The sequence below is a fragment of the Spermophilus citellus genome, assembly GCF_964194105.1.
Source record: "Spermophilus citellus genome assembly, chromosome: 10".
Taxonomy (NCBI): Eukaryota; Metazoa; Chordata; class Mammalia; order Rodentia; family Sciuridae; genus Spermophilus; species Spermophilus citellus.
This window is the reverse complement of record NC_138197.1, coordinates 111,223,789-111,243,533: the sequence shown is the minus strand read 5'-3', so window position 1 is coordinate 111,243,533 and position 19,745 is coordinate 111,223,789. Positions and strand designations below refer to the sequence as shown.

The following is a 19,745-nucleotide window of genomic DNA, read 5'->3' as shown; positions in this document are numbered from 1 at the left end:
TCAGAGGGCAAAGAGGCCAAGATGCCACCATGGGCGAGACACAAACACAGGGCTTAAGAGGAACCCCAGTAATAGGGCTGGACCCGGAGCTGATGCTTTTAAAGAGGAAACGAAAAAGCCTAACTCCTAACCCGAAAGCATTTAAATTGTCTGAGGCTTTGAGCGCATGTAATCACATGCTTGCTCCTGATCATTAAATAAAGCCCCTCTTTAAACCCAGAGCAGAGAGAGTGCCGACCAAAATGTCTTTTTCCTTTTTGTTTAAAAGGAATGAAGTGCCTCATGCTGCTTCCTGCCTTCAACGACAGGAAACTGAGTTTGTTACACAAATCTCTGGAAGACAGGGAGCTAGAAAGAGCCAGTGCCGTCTGTAGCTACTGAACACAGTGTGATAGCACACTTTATCTGCCAGAGCTGGGTTCCCAACTGCACGAAGGTTTTCAAAGGCACATTTCTGTTTCAGCCAATGAAGAACCTGCAAACTTGAGCTCAGCAGACCAGCAACTCCTGAAATGGCCCTGTTTGGGGAGCAGGGAGGAAGGTGGGCAGGGGTAGACTAAGTCTTATTAACTTCATTATATTATTGCCGACAGTGTTTATGTCTTTCAATTTATGTCTTATTAAATATTCATTATTTTTAAACCCACCAAGTTTCATTACCATCTAAACTAAATGGATTCATGGACTAAATTGATTTCTGAAGCCTTTTAAGTGCTGTCGTTATTTCTTTGTTGAAGTTGCGCTGTGAGGAATAGATAAGCTGGCGGGGATCTCTCCAATGCCCTGATCACTTTTCAAGGAAAAGATGTCATAACCTTAGAGAAAGTGGCTTATTTGCATAAAATATTCTATAGCGAATTCAGTTTAAGAAGATTTTTGGAAAAGCCCATTAGAGATTTTTTTTTCTCCCCCTGTTAACAGATAGCACTTTTTCAAGCGGCAGGAAAGATGAGGAACTGTCCTGTTAAAATTGAAGTGAAGGGATAAAAAAAAATCTCTGTGGGTCTAAGGATTGGAACAATAGGTCACTGTTTAGATAAGGAAGCCTCGTGACTATGAGCAGAAGAAGAAAAATCAGATGACCTTTACATTAAAAAAAAAATAAAACCACATCACACATCTTGCTTTAAAAGAAAACCAGAATTGTTCAAATGTAAGATCCGCTGACCACTGCTATTATTTTTATTAAATATTTGAGTATCGCACAGAGGCTAACTCAGTGAATTGGGCTTCTAGAATGTCTGGGTTTCCAGAATGTTCCACTATCTTTGACTGGGGCACTCCATTCCCTGTCATCTCATAACACAGGGAGTAGAGCCTGTGGCTTCTGTATTGCTCACAAGGACCAAATGGGACACTGTACTCAAGTGTTTGTACTCTGGTATACAGTAGATGCTTCATAACATACCTACTCTAGTTAGCAAGAATAATGATGCCATGGGTGGCCTTTGCTAAGGTGACATGGGCATCCTGTTTGTGAAAGGCTGGCTTCAAATGACAGAGGCATCTCAAAAAATGATGGGGGACAAGGAAAAAAAAATTGGCTCCAAATTGCTATCACCCCTGTTCTATTGTCCTTCCCTGACTTCTGACTGGTTCTCAGCAATTGTATTTTTTCAAATTAAGTCCTAGATCAATAGCATAGGTATGGAGTACAACCATTAAATCCATGTTCCCAAACTTGAGAGGCTAATGATATAGAAAACCTCCTGGGGATCGTTTGCATTTGAGTGTGGTTCACACTTATAGGTGATGGGCAATGACCTAACCCTGTTGGGAGTTGTTTTTCTCAACTGTCTGATAAGGCTAATGGGCCTTATTGGTAGGATAGTTATGAAAAAAGAAGAAATAAATGATAGAAGTCATAATACTATCAATAAGACCAACTAACATGTATCAATACTTTCTTGGTGCCACTCCTTGTATTGTGTTTTATCATCTTACCCAGTAGGGGCAGTATGTGTAGTGTGCCAGATGGCCTGGGTTTGAATCCTGGCTCTGTTCCTTTCTAGATAAGTAATTCATGCTCATTAGTTAACCTCTCTGTCACTCAGTTTCCTCCTTTATACAATAGGAGTGATGATGATAGCATCCATTTGTTTTGCGCACCGAAGGAGTAAAGTTCAGAAGGGTGTCTGGCACATGGCAACACAGAATCCACAAACACCATGGCCGTTATTCCCACCTTCATTGCTGAAAGAACCCTAATTTTGTTCAGACAGTTATAACCCTAAGCATGTCAGAAAGCAAGCCAAATGGCAACTGCATTTTCTATTGTCAGATACTTGCTTTCCTACCCCACAGAGCTAAGTGTGGCTAGTTCTGGTGTCCTAGTTCTGGGCTGTGAGGTGTAAGATGTCCACAGGAGGGACTTTCGAAAATAAGTTACTTTCTCCATAGGAGAAGGCTCTTGAGGAGAGCCTAAGAGCCATCTTATCTCACTTCCTCCCCTGGAATACAGTAGCTCCAGGCAATCATGTGCAGATTGGTGGCAGCCATTTTGCTTCCATGAAATTCAAGATGGCAGATGAAATTAACAGGCTAAGCCTGGTGAAGGGGAAAGACAAGGGACCCTAGGTTCTTGAGGACACCACTGTGCCACAGACTTCCAACCTTTAAACTTCTTGTAAGTTAACAACAGGTACCATGGTTTAAATCACTGATGACTGTGTTTTCTGTTACCTGGAACCAAAAGCAAGTCACTATCTAAGAAATGAAGAATCATGACTTGTTGGACCAGACACTAGGCCAGCCTGGAGGACCATCGCCACGGTCAGGATTTTGTAGCCAATTATAAGAGAGCCTGAGAGGAAATAGGAAAGAGGAGGCTTGGGCCTCATGAAAACCCAAGGGACTGCTCTGGCTGAATGGAAATGGATTCTTTTGTGCTGGAAACACACAGAAATGGACAGGTCCCCGTGGATGGAGAAAGGAGCCCTCTGAATGGCTTTCTTATGCTCATTTCAGCAAATGAAAACAAAAGAGAGACAGGCTCCAGAGAAACCTTCTCACAAAAATGAAGTTAATACCTAGGGAGCCACACAGAAAAAGGGGGGAAATGGTGCAGCCGGCCCCCTGTGTCCAGAAATTATTCTTACTCTTTTTTTTTTCCAGCCTATTTTCTATCTTGCCCTTCTCTCCCCTTAGGGCATAATGGCTAATGTTGCTCTCAGCCTATTCTGTCTAGTTTATTATGTGTAATTTATTTCTGAATCCCAGCCTCTGCTTGTTCGTCTGTGTGTAACAAGGTTAATGCCGTGTAATGATGCTTTTGCCAGTTCTGCCTTTCATGACAAAATCCAATCTTGATTTAGCTCTAAACCTTGTCTCCCCTTTGGGCTTTCTTGGTTCCCTCAGAGTTGTCATTCTGCCTTGCCTTCCTGCCATGTCTAACCACAAAGGCACGCCTACACTTAGCCCGCTCTGAGGGAAAACTTTTCTCAGCCAGAGGAAAAGAACTATCTTGTCTCTAGTGATGTTTGGGCTGAAGGAGTGGGAGCTATGGGTCACCCAGACTATACACCAAGGAGTGTGCTGGTGCATGTGTGTGCACACACACCTGTGTTTACTCACATGTGTGCATGCATGTACCTGTGTTCACACATGTGTGCCTCGTGTGCATGCCCACATGTGTGTGCACACGCATCTGTGCATGTGTGCATGCATGTGTATATATTGTGTGTGCATATGTGAAGGTATGCATACGTATGTACGTGTATACTTGTGGGCACACATGTGCATGCGTGTAAGTGTGCATGCGTGTATGTATGCATACATATGTACATGTGTACTTGTGTGCATGCGTGTTCATGTGTGTAAGTGTGCATGCATATGCGTGAGTGCCTGTGTTGTATGTGTGCACGTGTACATGTGTACGCATGTGCGTGTGCACATGTGTATATACACAGGGAGCAGTGATTGTGTCATGAGGACAGCTTGACCTTCCTGCAGCTCCTTTGCACTATTTTCCATTGACAATAACACTCTCCTGTTGTGCACTGCACAACTCTAGAGGGCACCAGTTGCATACTCAATGTTTACTCAAACATTGAGCAACGCTGCAGCCCTGCTCCATCGTGTGACAGATGGACAGGCTCGGGAGGTGCAGGTCAGGTGTTCACAGCCACACTGCTGCTCTTGTGGCAACGCCCAGAGAAAATGTGCAAAACGCAGGGCCTCTGTGTCAGGAGCCCAGCGAGAGGCCGGCATTTTACCTCCCGAGGTGTTAAAAGGACTGGTGTATGTTGGTTTTTCCTTATAAGGACAAGGGCTAATACCAACTGGGTTCTTATTAATTTCTTACACATTGATAAAATGCTTCTCTTGGGCAGTTAATTCTGCTCTGTTCCCATGGGACGCACATGATTTTTAAGCGGTTTCTCCATTGTTTGCTATTCCTGACTCACACAGGGGTCCACCTGCAGTTAGGAAAACCCTGACAAAGCCCTGCATCCAAGTTCTGGCCCCTGCTCTGGCTCTTAAAGGCCGCTCAATATGGGCCAGTGAAGTCCCCAAATGAACCTCAGTGACCACATCTGTAAAACGGATGTGGTGCCCTGCCTGTCCACATTATTGCGAGGCCCCAATGAAATCCTGTGTGTGAAAATAATTAGCAAATGACCTTCCTCAATCCAGGGAAACCGAATGAACAATTATTCACCCGAGTTATCGACTTGATTAGCCATTAAGACTCCTGTTGCTTTCTCCATTTTTCTCGAGTACACAACATTGATCGGGTTCTAAGTTTACGGCATCTCTCTGTTCCTCTGTGGGGTGAATTTACATGGGGGACTCAAATGATCAAAAGAAAACATTCAAAGTTTGCAGGAGGAAAGAGGCAAGGACAGCAGTTCAGGGACACCCTGGGCAGCCCTACCAGGCAGCAGAGTGCTGCGGGATGCGTTTCTCACCCTCCCACCTGCTCCTGCACCCCCTCCTCCCCCCCAGGGCTCCAGTGACCTCCCGCCTGCCAGTCCCACACACCCTTGAAGTAACCATCCAGGATTTGTATCCTTCCTCCTCCTTGCTTCATACCCCACATCTAAATCTCCCTCCCCTCCCTACGGTTAATTTCAATTAAAAGACAACTTGAGAGGCTGGGGATATGGCTCAGCGGTAGTGTCAGGCGCTAGGTTTGATCCTCAGCACCACATAAAAATAATAAATAAATAAATAAAATAAAGGTATTGTGAAGCAGGACCCTGTCCACAAAATGCCAATAGGGCCCCCAGCATTTTGGCTACCCAAAGCCCCTCCCCGACCTTTCCAAATAGCCATGTCATGGTGCCCTGAACCACTGGGATCCATGACATGGCTTCTGTGTTGCTGGAAAATAGTTGTCCAGACTCATCTCCCCACCAGTGCTGCTCCTCTCTGGTCTTCGTCACCCACTTCTCTCTTCCATCACTCCCCCTGTCCAGTATGTGAAAAACCTGGGCCAAATTTCCCAGCAATCTCAGGGGCTCTACCCAGCCCACGCCTCCATCACCCCGCTGATGATCTACAGCCAGAGCCTCCTGGCCTCTCCCTCACAGCCAACATCTATTCGCCATCTAGTAAGTAGCAAGGAGATCTTTTAAAACAGAAAATCACTCATGTGGCTCCCTTGCCGGGACTTCTTCCCTGTCTTCCCAGCACTCTTTGAATTAAACCTATATTCCTCCCCAGGCCCTACCCAGCTGCTCCCCCACCACTTCTTCAAACTCATTCTTTGCCACTCTTCTCCTCCTTCATCTGTTTTGGGTCCCAGGGTGGCTTTCTTTCAGAAACATGTGTCTTCGACATATTACCGAGTTTCTGCTTCAGGGCCTTTAAACCTCCTCCTCCCATCCTGCCTCCCCTTCACTCCCTCACGGGCTGTTTTTCCCCCCAAACCTTTCAGATTTCAAGTTAATCTTCCCCTACTCGTGGATGTCGAGCATAGCTCGCCCCATCCCTATGCCAGTTGCTTATTCTGAGCCGTTGCACTCCACTTATTTCCTTCAAAATACTTATTATATTTACAGTTTTAAATTTTTAATTTAGTGTCCATTTTTCCAATGGACTGTAAGGTCTACAAGAGTATCTTATCCTATACTCTAAATGTGGCATACGCCAGCATCTGGCATGCAGTAGGTTGTCAATAAATGTTTATTGAATGAATAAAAACATACATGGATCAATGTTTGAATACTTTCAGTCAATATCTCATCAGGCAATAGGAGATGTTGCTAAGTAAGCCTAATCATTATAGAGTTCTTTAATTAAGCCAAGATTTGTCCCTTGTAAACAAATGGGCCTTGGATATGCCTTGGGGAGCAATAGAGAGCTGCCCCACACCTGTTACCATGTATCCTGGCCTTCTCTATATTTTCTTTTTATTTTTAAGAAGATGTGATTTTTTAAAAAATTATTCTTTAGTTGTCATTGGGCCTTTATTTCATTTATTTGTATGTGGTGCTGAGAATCGAACCCAGTGCCTCACACATGCTAGGCAAGCGCTCTACCACTGAGCCAAGCCCTAGACCTTCTCTATATTTTCTATAGTTCATCTATAGTTCATCAACAGCTGGTAAGAGTTTCGGCATCTGTCTCCTTCTGTGTCCATAGACAGTCTACAGACCCAGTAGACTTAAAAATGTGGGTGTAAGGAGTAAACAAAGCACTTGACATGTGCTCTGACCAAAGCAAAGAATAATAGGACCGTTCTTTCCCATGATTAGAATAATAATTGTATGAACATGGCCTAGCATTGTTTTAACTCCTTAAAATAAAAATTGCTGATGATAGCATGGAAGAGTAAGAAAAAAAAAGCAAGAGATTTAGAATACACAATACGTGGGTTCAAGCTCCCACTCCATCAGACAGTCATGCAGTTTTCTCTGTCTGTCTGTCCATCTGTCCATCCATCCATTATTCATGGAGCACTTGCTGTTGGCCAAGTTCTTGATCTCTAAAATACCATGGGAATAAACCCTCTCTTGTCAGAATAAGCCAAGTGGGTTCTGAAACAAAACAAGACATTTTGCATCGCACATCACGGTCTCTGAACACTTGATAGTTGGGAGGAATGGTCCAAGCAAGGGTGCCATCATTTATACAGTTTAGGGGCAGAATTCTGGGACTCCATGAAACAGGATGAGAAGAAAACAATTGGGGGCCTGGGTTGTGGCTCAGTGGTATGGTGCTTGCCTAGCATGTATGAGGCATTGGGTTGGATTCTCAGCATCGGATATTTAAAAAAAAAAAAAGTTAAATAAAGATCCATGGACAACATAAAAAATATTTTCAAGGAAATCTTTATTTTAGCAAGCTCTAACTGAAATGTAGCATCTCCTTTAATTCTGGATTCAGGCCACAGAAGTATTAACTAAACCTGTGACTTTGTCACCAAAAGAAATCAGATATTTTCATATCGCTTTCTAGTTGCTGTAGATATCTCAAAATATCTTTCAAGTTCATCTCTACTTTGAAATTAGGATAGTTACTGCGGCTAGATCTTGCTGGTGCATGTGTTAAGACACATTAACTATATCTTAAATTTTCAAAAAGAATTATGTATCTGCATATGAATATAATTGGTTTATGTTGCGATCATTTAAAAAAAAATTTATGCATTGAAAACATTCTGAAAAAGGCTCTATGGGCCTCCTCAGAGGACAAAACCTCCAGAGTTAGGAACAGAAGCACCCGAAGCCCAAGAGTCTGATGCCAGATGACACCCACTGCTACCAGCTGCTCTGGGTGACCCCCTCCTATTGCCTCAGAGAAGCAAGGGTCAGCACTTGGAGTCTAATTTTTAAAAGGGGTCACTGATGGAGAAAGGAGCCTAAGGAGGACGCCAAGGAGCAGTGATCAGGAACAGCTGGTGTGTTAGATAACATGCTTCTTCAACCCGGCTGGGGAAGGAGGGGGAGGACAGGAATCCCGCCTCACTGGTAGGGGAGCCACCAGGAAATATCCTTCCTGTGCTTCTACTCTTCCTATAAACACAGCTCCAGGGCTGGAGCCTCCTGGAAGCGCTCACCTCACAGTTCTGTAATCACTGCCTTTTGCAGTAGATGATGAGCACTGTCTTCCCAGTTCTGTGATCGTTTGCTCCTCAGCATGTGTATCAGGCTATGGATGCCTGGAAGATGAGCTGACCTAGCCACTCCCCTTGCTGTGGTCTGAATGTGACCCCAAAATCCATGTGTTGGAAATGTAACGTTAATGGCATCTGAACTTCGGGAGATAATTAGGTTTGGACGAGTTTGTGAGGGTAGGGCCCCCACCACGGCCTTACTGCACGCTTGCTCCGTCTCCCCGTGTCATGCGCTCTGCCCTGCTGTGGGTACAGCAGGAAAGCCCTTGCCAGGTGCCAAGCAGATGCCGCACCATGCTCCTGGACTACCCGCCTCGAGAACCAACAGCCAAATTAGCATGCATTCTTTATAAATTACCTGGTTTCAGGTTTTTCTTTTTTCCCCCATAGCAACAGAAACCACACTAAGATAGCACTCAAGGTACATATAACTCAAACGGAGCTGTGTGTGCCCCAAACAGAGCCTGACACACTCCAGGCTTTAGGGAGCAGATCCCCACCCGCCCCCGCCCCGTGCCCATGTCCATGGCCAACTTCTGACTTAGAAGTTCTTCCTGGACGTCCCAAAGGCACCAATCAACAATTACACTCCCCTTTTAATGTGTCACCAACACTTCTCAACACTGTCTTAAAAAGCGATTTCACTTCTTCCCTCCTCTCCACCCACGCGGCCACTCCTGGGTCAGGTGTTCAATATCCCCCCATTGGATTATGGCAAATAAACAGAACCCATCTGTGTCGCTCTGTACTAGGACTCTGTCACCACTCTTGACCAAAGTGACATTATTTCTTGCCTGGACTACGGCAAAGAGCCTTTCTGCGGGCTCCCCTGCTTCCTCTGCAGCCCGTCTCTCATCCATTCCCCACCGGGCAGCCATTACTTAGGAACTCAAATCCAATCATTTCACTTCCCTTCAAAGGCTCTCCTATGCTTTGAGAATAAAATCTAATCTTCTTCCCACAGCCTAAGGGGCCTGCAGGACCCTGCTACCATTTCCTTGTCCTGGGCCGTCCCCTAGTTCTTTCTATTCACTTTCTCCCTGTCCACAACCACGTGGACCTTTTGCTCTTCGGATTGACCAAGTTGTCCCTGGAACCTGTCCTTGGTCACTCCAGCTCTCCAAGGGGAAGCCCGCCACTGTCCATTCTCATCTTCCTGGAGTCCACTTGACGTCCTTAGAGAGCACTGTCCCCAACACCCCACCCAAATAGCTCTTTCATCACCTGCTTAGTGACATGCCTCAAGTTTCCTCCTTTGTAAAACATTAGTAACAATGTTTCCCCACATGGAAAGTGATGATGAGAATTAAGTGAGTTAGAATTGGGAAAGTATATAAGTATATAGTACATAAATATATATCTAGTATATTATAAATTTCAGCTCTCTTTATATGAATATCTATTTATTTGCTACATGCATATTGTTTGCCCTATTTCCTGCTGATGTAAATATTTCCACACTCTGCTGGCCACAGAATAGAAACTTGAGAGATTATTTGTTTCACCCAATGACTGTCCTTCAAATCAGCTGCTTTGCCTCTAGTCTGACCTCATCCACTTCTGAGTTTTCTTTCTAGAACACTCTCCGATTGTATACACTAATGACCCTGCCGTTATCCTCCAGAGGCTACAGCTAGGGTTTTCACATCCTGCTCAGCAGAAGTTCCTTTGAGACGCTTCGAGGACAGGCATGAGCCGAAGTGGGCCAAGCTGTAGGATCTGGGAACCTTTCAATGACCTGCTTCACTAAGAGCCCCCAGCATTTGTAACAGACTCACCCCGGACAACAGGTTATTGATGATTTGCTATTCTTTTGTACCAATGGAGCTTTTGTTACCATCCTCTGAGGTGCTGGGTATTAAACCTAGGAGCACCTTAGCACTAAGCTACATCCCCAGCCTTTTTATTTTATTTTGAGATGAGGTCTCATTCAGTTGCCCAAGGCTGGCTTTGAACTTGTGATTCTCCCACTTTAGCCTCCAGAGTAGCTGGGATGACGGGTGTACGCCAGGTATTTATTTTCAAGGCAAGGTTTGGAAAGTCAGAAGGTGACTGACCACCAGGATCAAATCTAACCACCTTGGCCCGTCTCATTAAGCCTGTCGCCATCTGGACCTGCATGTTCATTTGTGGATGCTCCTCAGCCAGGGGGAGCAGCCTGTGGCTCATAAGCTTATTCAACATCCCGTTTGTGTGCGCGCCGGGCCCGCTCTCCAGACTCCCTTCTCTGCCCTCTCCACTTAGCTTCAAGACGCAGCTCAAGCGTCACTTCTCTGGAGCCTCCCAGGTCCTGCCAGGGAGAGGGTGACACCCCTTCTGGAAGTTTCCAGGGCATCTTCCTGTTAAATGTCTCCTACTGTATCCGACCGTGTGTGAAGGTTTGTTTTCTTCTTGCTCTTTCCACGATAGCAGGAGGCAGCCAATCACCACCTGTGGGCCAAATCTGGCCTGCTGCCTGATTTCTGAATGGCCCATGTGCTAAGAATAGTGTTTAGATTTTTAAATGGTTGAGGGAAAAGAAAAAAGAATAATTCATAATGAGTGAAACTTATAAGGAATTCAGGTTTCAGTGTCCACAGTGGAACACAGCCCTGCAGGTTCATTGATGGATCCTCTATGACTGTATTCACAACACAACAAGGGACTTCAGAAATTGTGACAAAGGTCATATAAGGTTCATAAAGACTAAAATATTGATGATTAAACTCTTCATAGGAAAGTTTGCTGACTCCTGCATTGGCCAGAGCCTTGAGAAAGAAATAGGGTCAAATTCCCCCAATAACTTCTCTGAGAAAAATGCTCTATGTAACTATCACATAATCAGTCAAACCAATATGAACACCAACTATAGGATCTGTGAATGTAGGTCACAGTTTTATTTATTTTTGTGACCATATAAAAATTAGCACCTCATCAAAATAGAACAATATCACTAAGAAAAGCTATGAGCGCATTTAATAAAAAAACCAACCAACCAACTGTCCCCATGGCTCAGTAGGCTGAGGCAGGAGGATGGTGAGTTCAAAGCCAGCCTCAGCAAAAACGAAGTGCTAAGCAACTCAGTGAGACCCTGTCTCTAAATAAAATATTAAAAAGGGCGTGGGATGGGACTCAGTGGTTTAGTGCCCCTGAGTTCAATCCCTGGTACCCAAAACAAAACAAAAAAAAAAAAAAACAACCAACCAACCAACCAACCAACCTACTACTACTATGCTCCTATTCCAATGAACAGGATATGATATATACAAATTGTCCCCAAGGTGACTCTATGATTTCTCATCTCCCTCATCTATAAGCCAACACGTTTGAGAAAGAAGTGGTCACCAAGAAACTTTAAGGCAGGCAGAGATGATGCCGCAGTATTATGGTCAAAATGTTGGTCATGGTCTGGCTCTTCCATCACAGTGCCTGCTGGGGACCCTCATGTGTTTGTCCCCATTCTTCTGATTAGATTAGAGGTTGGTACCTGTCTCAAGAGCAGCAAATACCTACTCTGAACAAGGGTTCATCATCTGGTGTGAAAAGCTAAGTTGAACCCAGTTCTCTCTCTTTCCTAATAATTTGCACTAAGTCATACAGAAAGCCGTTGCCAGTAGTAGCCAAAGCAAAAGGAGAAAGTCTGTCTGTTAAGATGCAGACTGGGGACAAAGGCAGGCTGAGCCACATGCAGGTGGAGGCAGACTCTAAAGGAAGCAGGGAGCCACTTGGAGCAGGGCAGAGAGAAGTGCTCGTGCCAAGTCATGTTAAGGTGAAGCCTTGGAATGAGCATCAATCATTTCCTGATGCTGGGTTCCCTGGAGCTGCCTTGAGTTCAGAAGCACCCTCCAGCTCCATATCAAGGAGCCCCAATCATTACTATTACTAATTGTGACAGTCAGTGCCTGTGATAGCATTTACTATGGGCCAAGTGTGGCTAATTCTTCATGTATTAATTTATACATCCAGACAATAACCCAAGAAGCAAACAGGATCCTACTTACAGGTCAAACTGAGGCACAGAAAGGTTAAATAATTTTCCTAGGGCTACACAGTTGGTAAGCGCTGGTCCCAGCTGACCTGGCTCTAGAGACTGTGCATGGGACCATTACACAGGACTGCTCCTTTTCCTAGATTACCATGTAATTCCACGTTTCTGTCCATGAAATCCTTTATCTTCTTGTTTGAGCTTATTCAAGTAGATCTTCACAACCTACTGTACGTGGGTAGGCTAGCAACTGATATCAGGGTTGATGCTATGAAGAAAAGACCCCAGGGGAAATGTTTAGAGTGTGGAATTAGTTTGGGTGCACAGCAGAGAAGAAGATTCTAGAAATTCCTACCCATGCTGGAATAAAATGCAAGTAAACTGTTGTTATGCAAGAATCAAAGAGATGATTAAACTCTTATAGGTTTTTGAGATTATGAGCCCACAAATAGTAAGGCTTTTAGAAGCTTTCTAGTTGTTGCCATTGAGTAATTGGGAGGGACTAAGGAATACAGGGGTCATGAAATGAGTAGGGTTCCTTTTATGGCCCTATGTAAAATGCAATGGAAAAAAAAAAAAAAGGACAAGTTCCCCATCCCAGGGGGGTCCCATTCTCATTTGGAATACAAGGAAAATGGTTTTCTCTTACCACAGTGGTTCTCCAATCTGAGCACGAATTCAAATCTTGTTAAAACACTGAGAGAATCTTGTTCAAACTGTTTGTTTAAACAGTTGTTAAAGCTCCCTACCCCCAGAGTCTCTAGTTAAGTAAGTCTGATGTAGGGCACAAGAACTGACATCTCCAGCAAATTCCTAGATGATATCCATGATGCTGGTCCAGAGACCACACTTTAAGAACCTCTACCCTATAGCATAAAGCCCTTTCCTCTCGTATTTGAGAGGCACAATTGTGCCCATTATTAACCACTGAAAACCCAGTTACCCTGGGTTTCTGTGGTCAGAGCTGACTTCCAGATTAGCAACACCAGCAGCCTAGCTGTTCCAATGAGCAGGAATATAAGAGCCAGAATCCCAGAGGATGCCATATTCCCTAGGACTAGGGAAGAAAAGGACTCTGGAGCATCAGAAATTAAGAAAAAAGACAATGGTTGAGGGTTAAGGAAATGAAAGGTGGCCAGGCTCAGGAAGGTATTGCTGCTAACTATAGAAAACCTCTATTTCTCTAAGATACTTCATTTATACATTCAACAGATGTTTCTTGAGCCCTGACTACATACCAGACACTATGTATGGGGTTCAATAGAGAAGACCCTCTGAGGTCATTTATACTGAGTGCAAAGAACACCAACACTGACTAGAAGGTGACGGATAGGAAAGTACAAACCCTCCCAGAGCCAGAACTTCAGGTGGTCACAGCTGCAAACGGTGACCTTGGCAGTGGTCTATGTGTACATCCACAAACAGCTGGTCTTATCATAGCCGTTACAGGGGCCTCACCTGCTCCCTGCAGGGTAGACCAACACTCAAACTCAGAGTCTGTGAGGACAGACAGCCCATGGCAGTGGTTAAAAGCTCAGGTCCTAGAACGAGACCCCCCGGGTTCCAAATCCTCTGCTGTTTACCAGCTACAGAAACTAACCAAGCTCTCTGGGTCTCAATTTTCTCATCCATAATCATCATAATAGCTACACTCCTTGCCTCATACGGTGACTGAAAATCAACAGAAAATAAGGCATGTAAATTGCTCTGCACAAAACCTGGCCATAATAACCATTCAGTGCATTGTAGCTATGATTGCTTTTTCCCTCTTTCTAAGTGGGTGCTGTGGTCGCAGTTGTCCTTTTTGAATCTATCCTTGCGTATCAGATGTGTGTGTGTGTGTGTGTGTGTGTGTGTGTGTGTGTGAAGGTAAAAACTCCCCATCTAGTCTACAGACGGCAAATGGCTCAACAGAATCATAACAGAAGCAGAAGAGGAGTCAACATCGTGGGAAGTTTGTGGATTTTTGAGGCCCACAGGTCACGAGGCTGGGTAGAACTGAGATACCACTTCTACACACGGCAGCTGGATGTGTCTGGGGCTGCATGTGAGTGCTCTGTGGTTGTATGCATGACACTCAAATGACATCAGCCTTTAGAATGATGTGTGTGGAAGAAGGGGGAACACTCCCACCAGCAAGGGTTGGAATGAACTAGAGGAGTCAGTCCTGAGGACCAAACTACAAGAAAACAGATCACCCTCAGTGTCTACAGAGGGGTAGCCACCATGTTTAAACCACAAGTATCCCCTGGGCCAACAGAGAGCAGCAGCAGTCAGAATAGCTTGGAACAATCTATCTTCACAAACTTGAATACAAACACTTCTCTGAGGGTCGCACTGGTGTAGTTATCAGGAGTATTTGTCTCTACAGGGTCTGTAGGAATCACCTGACTTGGCACATTTGGGGACTGCGGTGAACCTGCTGTAGTTGTAAAAGTGCATTCAAAGTTGGTGGCAAGATAGAATAAGAAACGTCCATATGTGCAAGCCGCTAACTTGCTGCACAAGCACTTTGGAAATTAATCCTTAGCAGTAAAGGTTAAAGGGGAGACGCAACCAACAGGAGGACAGGAAATAAGAAGAGAACCAAGTCAGGCTTGGTGGTGCACTCCTGTAATCCCAGCAACTTCAGCAACTCAGGAGGCTGAGGCAGGAACAATGTAAGTTGGAGGCCAGCCTCAGCAACTTAGTGAGGCCCTAGGCAACTCAGCCAGACTGTGTCTCAAAATAAAAATAAAAAGAGTGTGAGATATTTCTCAGCAGTAAAGTGCCCCATACTCCCCCACCCAAAAAAGAAGAGAACCAATCAAGAGATAGGAAAACAACCCATTCAGTTCTGTCCCTATCCATGTTTGAATGAAGATGGAAAATATAGGTGCAGCTAGGAGGAGAGGCAGAGGCAAGCAAACCCAGCTTCTGTGCCTTGCTGCCTGTGGATTACTGGTAAAATGACTGTGCTTGCTCTAAAGAAATCACTGTTGGAATCTATGGAGGCTCCCTCTAGAGTGTTTCAGGTCTGACTCCTGTTTTTTTTTTTTTTTTTTTTTGTCACCTATAATTCAGCATGTCTCTCAAAAACACATTCAAGACCTGAAAATAAAATGCAGAACAAACGTAACCAAATGACATCATTCTTCTGAGTGACAACTGAGGGCAAATGGATCCCATGACCCAATTAAACAGGGTTGTAACCTACTATTGTCCCTTCAGTGGCAAAATTGGAGGCATCCAGCACAGAGCATTGCTTCTGCTAGCAGGTATCAAACAAATATTTGTTGAATTAAGTATCTTATCTGCCTAGTTAATAGGTTAGAAGACTATCAGCCCTTTCATCAAAACTACCACCTTTATTTTCATTCAAACTCCTCTTAAAATTCAGTTCCATTAAGGCTTTTTAAATACATACTAGCAGCAAGGAATTTACTTAAATGAAAAAAAAAAAAAAAAAAAGCAAAACTCCAAGCTCCCACCTGTGCAGCCATGACATGCTATTGTTCCAACCAGAGTATATTATTTAACTTGGATGACAAGCTCAGGGGGTAGAGACCCCATCTTTCAGAATACACAGCTCTGAGCTCACTGGGAGTTCTCAATAAATAACAGCAGTGAGAAATGCAGTGAAGGGACCTGTTTTCATTATTTATTTTTCCCATTACAGATTTTTGGCAGCATATGTTTATCCCTTGCTTGATTTCCAAGGGGCAACTCTCTCTCAGGAGCTCCCCTGAAGATGGATAAGCAGCTCTGCGATTTTCCCTGCCCCTCCCCATTCCCATCCCAGCACAAGTAGAAACACAGGATGGAGCCAAAATGTGGATTCTGAGTGCATTAGGAATGCTGCTGGGTTTGGAAGGAAACCGAGTCCTCCAGGACCCAATAGGTAGATGCAGTCAAGAGAAATGTTTTGGTTCCACATGTCGACACAGCTGTCAGATGGCAAAGCTTGGACTTCCACCATTATTACCTGCTGTGGGCCTCTGAGTCCTCTTGTCATTAACCCCAGAGACCAAGTACACCTAAAGCTTGACACAAAGTAGTATTTGGGGGGGGGGGGCGGGGTACTTTCAAGACTTTTGGCAGAGAAATAAAGGCAAGGATTTTGCCAAACTTGAACCAATGGAATGTAAAGGTGTATAAAGAGAGCTATTAAATATTAAATGATAACATGTATTGCAAGACTAAGTCATTTAGGGAGCAATGTGTGCTATTTATACGTTTTAAAAAACTATCCCTTGGGTTGGCGATGTGGCTCAAGCGGTAGCGCGCTCACACATACAAACGAAGATGCTGTGTCCGCCGAGAACTAAGAAAAAATAAATAAATTTTAAAATTCTCTCTCTCTCTGTCCCCCTCTCTCTCACTCTCTCTTAAAAAAAATTTAAAAAAATTTAAAAAACTATCCCTATGATGAAGATGTTATGTGCCTGTCCCAGCTGACAGGCAGAGAGGAAGAAACAAGTGAGCGATCTAAGGAGTCTTCCTTGCTGGACACTGGGGCTAATATTTGATAAGATGTGCTTTTGCAGAGAACCGGGTGGGTGGGGGTGTCCTTCTAGACACTTATTAACACACCTTAGGGCCCCTGCTCCCCTGTGCCCTGTTGGTAACAACAATTGCACCCGCACACACATTTTCCAAGTGGAGACTTCTCTCTGACTCATTTTATACCCATACAATGGCAACACCTGTAGCCGTTAATTTCTGCTCTTTGATTTCTGTCCAGGTATAAAGGAGGCTCTCAGCAGGCTCCCCTCTCAGGAGCCATATGTGGAGTCGATGTGCCAGCAGCCTTGGAAGGGAAACGGCCTCCGGAGAAGTGCACAATGGCTCCATAATCCCCATCCACTGGACCCTCTTGAACTGCCGCTTTATTATCCAGTCAAAGAACTGCCAATCTCAAGATTCAAGCCGTGGCCGCCCTGGGAGCCCAGGGGAAACCTGCCTGGTTTGCCTGCTTCAGGCACAGCCCAGGGGTGGTGCCAATGAGCCCCGCAATGTAGTCCAGCAATCGGGAGCCCAGGGACTGCCTGTAGCACCCCAACACTTTCCCTTGCTCTCCCCTCCAGGGTGAGGCTTTTTTACCCACAAAGCCGCCTCCTGCCTCCCCAGTGTCTCCCTCCCGGAGCTGGAGACCACAGCAACCCTTAACCCAGCCACAGCCCCGCCCCCTTGCGCAGGGTCGTGCTGGGGCTGCTGTGAGCGGCTTTCTCAGGCTCCCATTTATTTACCCGGCTTAGCAGGCTCCCAACTCTTTAGACTTCATCGTCTGGGTTGCGGAAGGGGGCTGAGTGGGGGCACAAAGGCTGGGGTGTGGCAGCGAGCCCTTTAGGTTCAATGGCTTCTCTGCTGAGGGCACTGTTTGGTAACTGTGTTGACCAAGAGAGTCAAACCCACATGCCTGCTGCGACTGCACAGCAGAGAGGAGTCTGGGGAAGCTATGAGGGAAAGGGGGCTGCGTGGGGGAGACTCGGGCTCAAACAAGCGTCCACAATTGAGAGAAGAATAGCAGTGGGATGCAGTTAGTAGAGTTTGGAGCCCAACTCCAACCCTGCCCACCCCCTTTATACACTCTCCCTCTGGGGACCTCAGGCTGTGCCTTACAGTAGCCTGAAGTCTCAGGGGGTGTGCTCCTAAGACCTGATAAATGTCACCCGGATCTCTCCCTCCCCCGCTTTCCCCGCGGTGCCTCGGCGGTGGCTCCCCGGCTACAGCGCTCCCAGCCTGGCCCCGGGAGCAGGACTTACGCAGTTGGGAAGGATCAACTCGAAGTCCCAGCTGCAGCTCTTGGCGCGCGCCTGGATCTCACTCATCCTGAAGAGGCAGAGCGCTGTGGTGGCGGGGGAGCGCCTCTCCTGGCCCTCTCCTGTGGCCGCGCTGAACACGCCCGCCCAGACGTCCAGGGCCTCCACCAGACTAGAGGAGAGGAGCAGCCGGCGGCCGTCGGGGTGCCCGTGGCCGCAGTCCAGGGCCGCCTGGCCCTGGAACAGCACCTCGGAGCTCTGCGCGATGCGCGCCATGCTGGGCCAGCCGGTGGCGGCGCCGCTCGTGTAGTTGTAGGGGTAGTAGGGGAAGTAGACGCTACCGTTCCAGAGAAAGGCATCCACGAAGTGCAGGCTGCCCGCCCCCTCGCGCAGCTTGAGGCGGCCCATTTCCTCGGTGGCCAGGCTGCGCCCCTCGGTGTTCTTGAGCGCAATGGCTGTGGCGCGATCGGATGCTGCGGGGTTGCAGCGGTTGGCTGTCTCCGGCTCTGGCAGCACATAGGTGGCGGCCACCGCCAGGTACCAGCGGTTGCTGCTGTTCGCGCGGTACACCACGCCGGCCGTCGAGCCCTGCGGGTGACAAGACACCACCTCGGTGCCGTTGCGCAGAGAGCTGCGGCTCAGGTTGCCCAGGGGCCTCACCTCGCAGGCGCCCCTGTCGAAGGTCCAGCCGGTGAGCAGCAGCCCTCCGGGGTCGGACTCCCCCTCGCGGTAGGGCAGCAGCAGCTTGCTGAAGCTGCTCCCGGGCCGGGGCCGCTCGGGGGGCGCCAACGAGACGGGCTCCGTGCAGTTGCCCGCTTGGTCCCGGTACAGGCGCGAGAGCCTGCGCTCCAGGCTGTAGTCCAGCTGGTCCAGGCAGCTGCCGCTCGCCACGAACACGCCGTCCTTCCGGCTCACCGCGATGGCTCCGATGGCTTGCTCCGACCGCCACACGGACTCCTCCGCGCCCTGGGCGGGCGCCGCCAGCACCAGCAGATAGGCGAGCAGGGGCAGCGGCGCTGCAGGGCGCAGGGGGCGCGGCGGCGCCTTCCTCCGGGAGACCTCCATGGGGCTGGGGGGGCCGCCCCCGGGCAGGGCGCGCGGCGGCGACCGCGGCTCAGGCGCGCGGCGACGGAGACGCGGGCGGCGGCGGCGGCGGTGGCGGCTCCTGCGCGCGCTCGGGCTCCCGGGGCCGCCCCATCCCCGTGGCTCGCCCGGAAAGGAGAGCGGGGAGGACGGCGCGCGGCGGGCTCGCTCCGGCAGCCTGTGCAGCGGCGGCGGCGGCGGCAAGCCCTGCGCGCTCCGGAACGCTTCCTCCTCGCCCTCCTTCTCCGGAGTTCCTCTGTGCAGCGCTGGCGCTCGCGGGGAGGCGCGGAGGGGAAGGGAGGGGACGGGCGGAGGGGAGCGAGGCGGGCGGGGAGGGCTGGAGAGGTTGGGTGCGCTTGTGCGTTTCACTTTCCCATTGTGAAAGTGGGATGCAACTGGCCCCCTTCCTCATCCTCTTCCCCTCCGCCCTCCGCCTCCTGCCCGCCCGCCCTCCCTCCCTCCCTCCACGCCTATCTCCCCTCCCCTCTTGATTCGGTGAGATAGGGAGGAGGGAGGTCTCGTAATTTGGGTTACTGTGTAGGTGGCCTCTTTCATCTATTCATAACAAAGCTGAGCCGCCCTGCCGCTGCCGCCGCGGCCGCCACCATCGCCCCTTGGCTCGCCCGGGGCTCCCAGGGCGCGCTAACCGCGCACGGAGCGGGCTCCCGCGCTCGTCCGCCTGCGGGGCTGCTCCAACGCCCGGGTTTTGTTTACGAGAGCAGCTGGGGGGATACGCCAGGCGCGGGGAGCAGGGAACCCGGACCTAGGGTCGAAGGGGTTGCGGCGGAGGCCCAGGGCTCGGACTAAGGGGAGGCTGCGAGGGCGGCTGACAGGTGTGGAACCGCGAGAGCGAGGCCCCGGGGAGGCGCGCGGCAGACACGGTCAAGCTAGTAGC

The 19,745-nt window shown here is 47.9% G+C and overlaps 1 protein-coding gene across 2 annotated transcripts in view; it reads right to left on the bottom strand.

Annotated features, from left to right (window-relative positions):
• Window positions 1–19,068, bottom strand: part of PLXNC1 (plexin C1) — a 145,224-nt gene extending 126,156 nt beyond the window's left edge. For both annotated transcript variants that reach the window (XM_081311525.1, XM_081311524.1), the window contains exon 1: window positions 17,771–19,068. In XM_081311525.1, the coding sequence (XP_081167651.1) occupies window positions 17,771–18,832 (1,062 nt within the window). In that variant the 5' untranslated portion in view covers window positions 18,833–19,068. The remainder of the gene's footprint in view (window positions 1–17,770) is intronic.
• Between the last annotated feature and the right edge of the window lie 677 nt (window positions 19,069–19,745).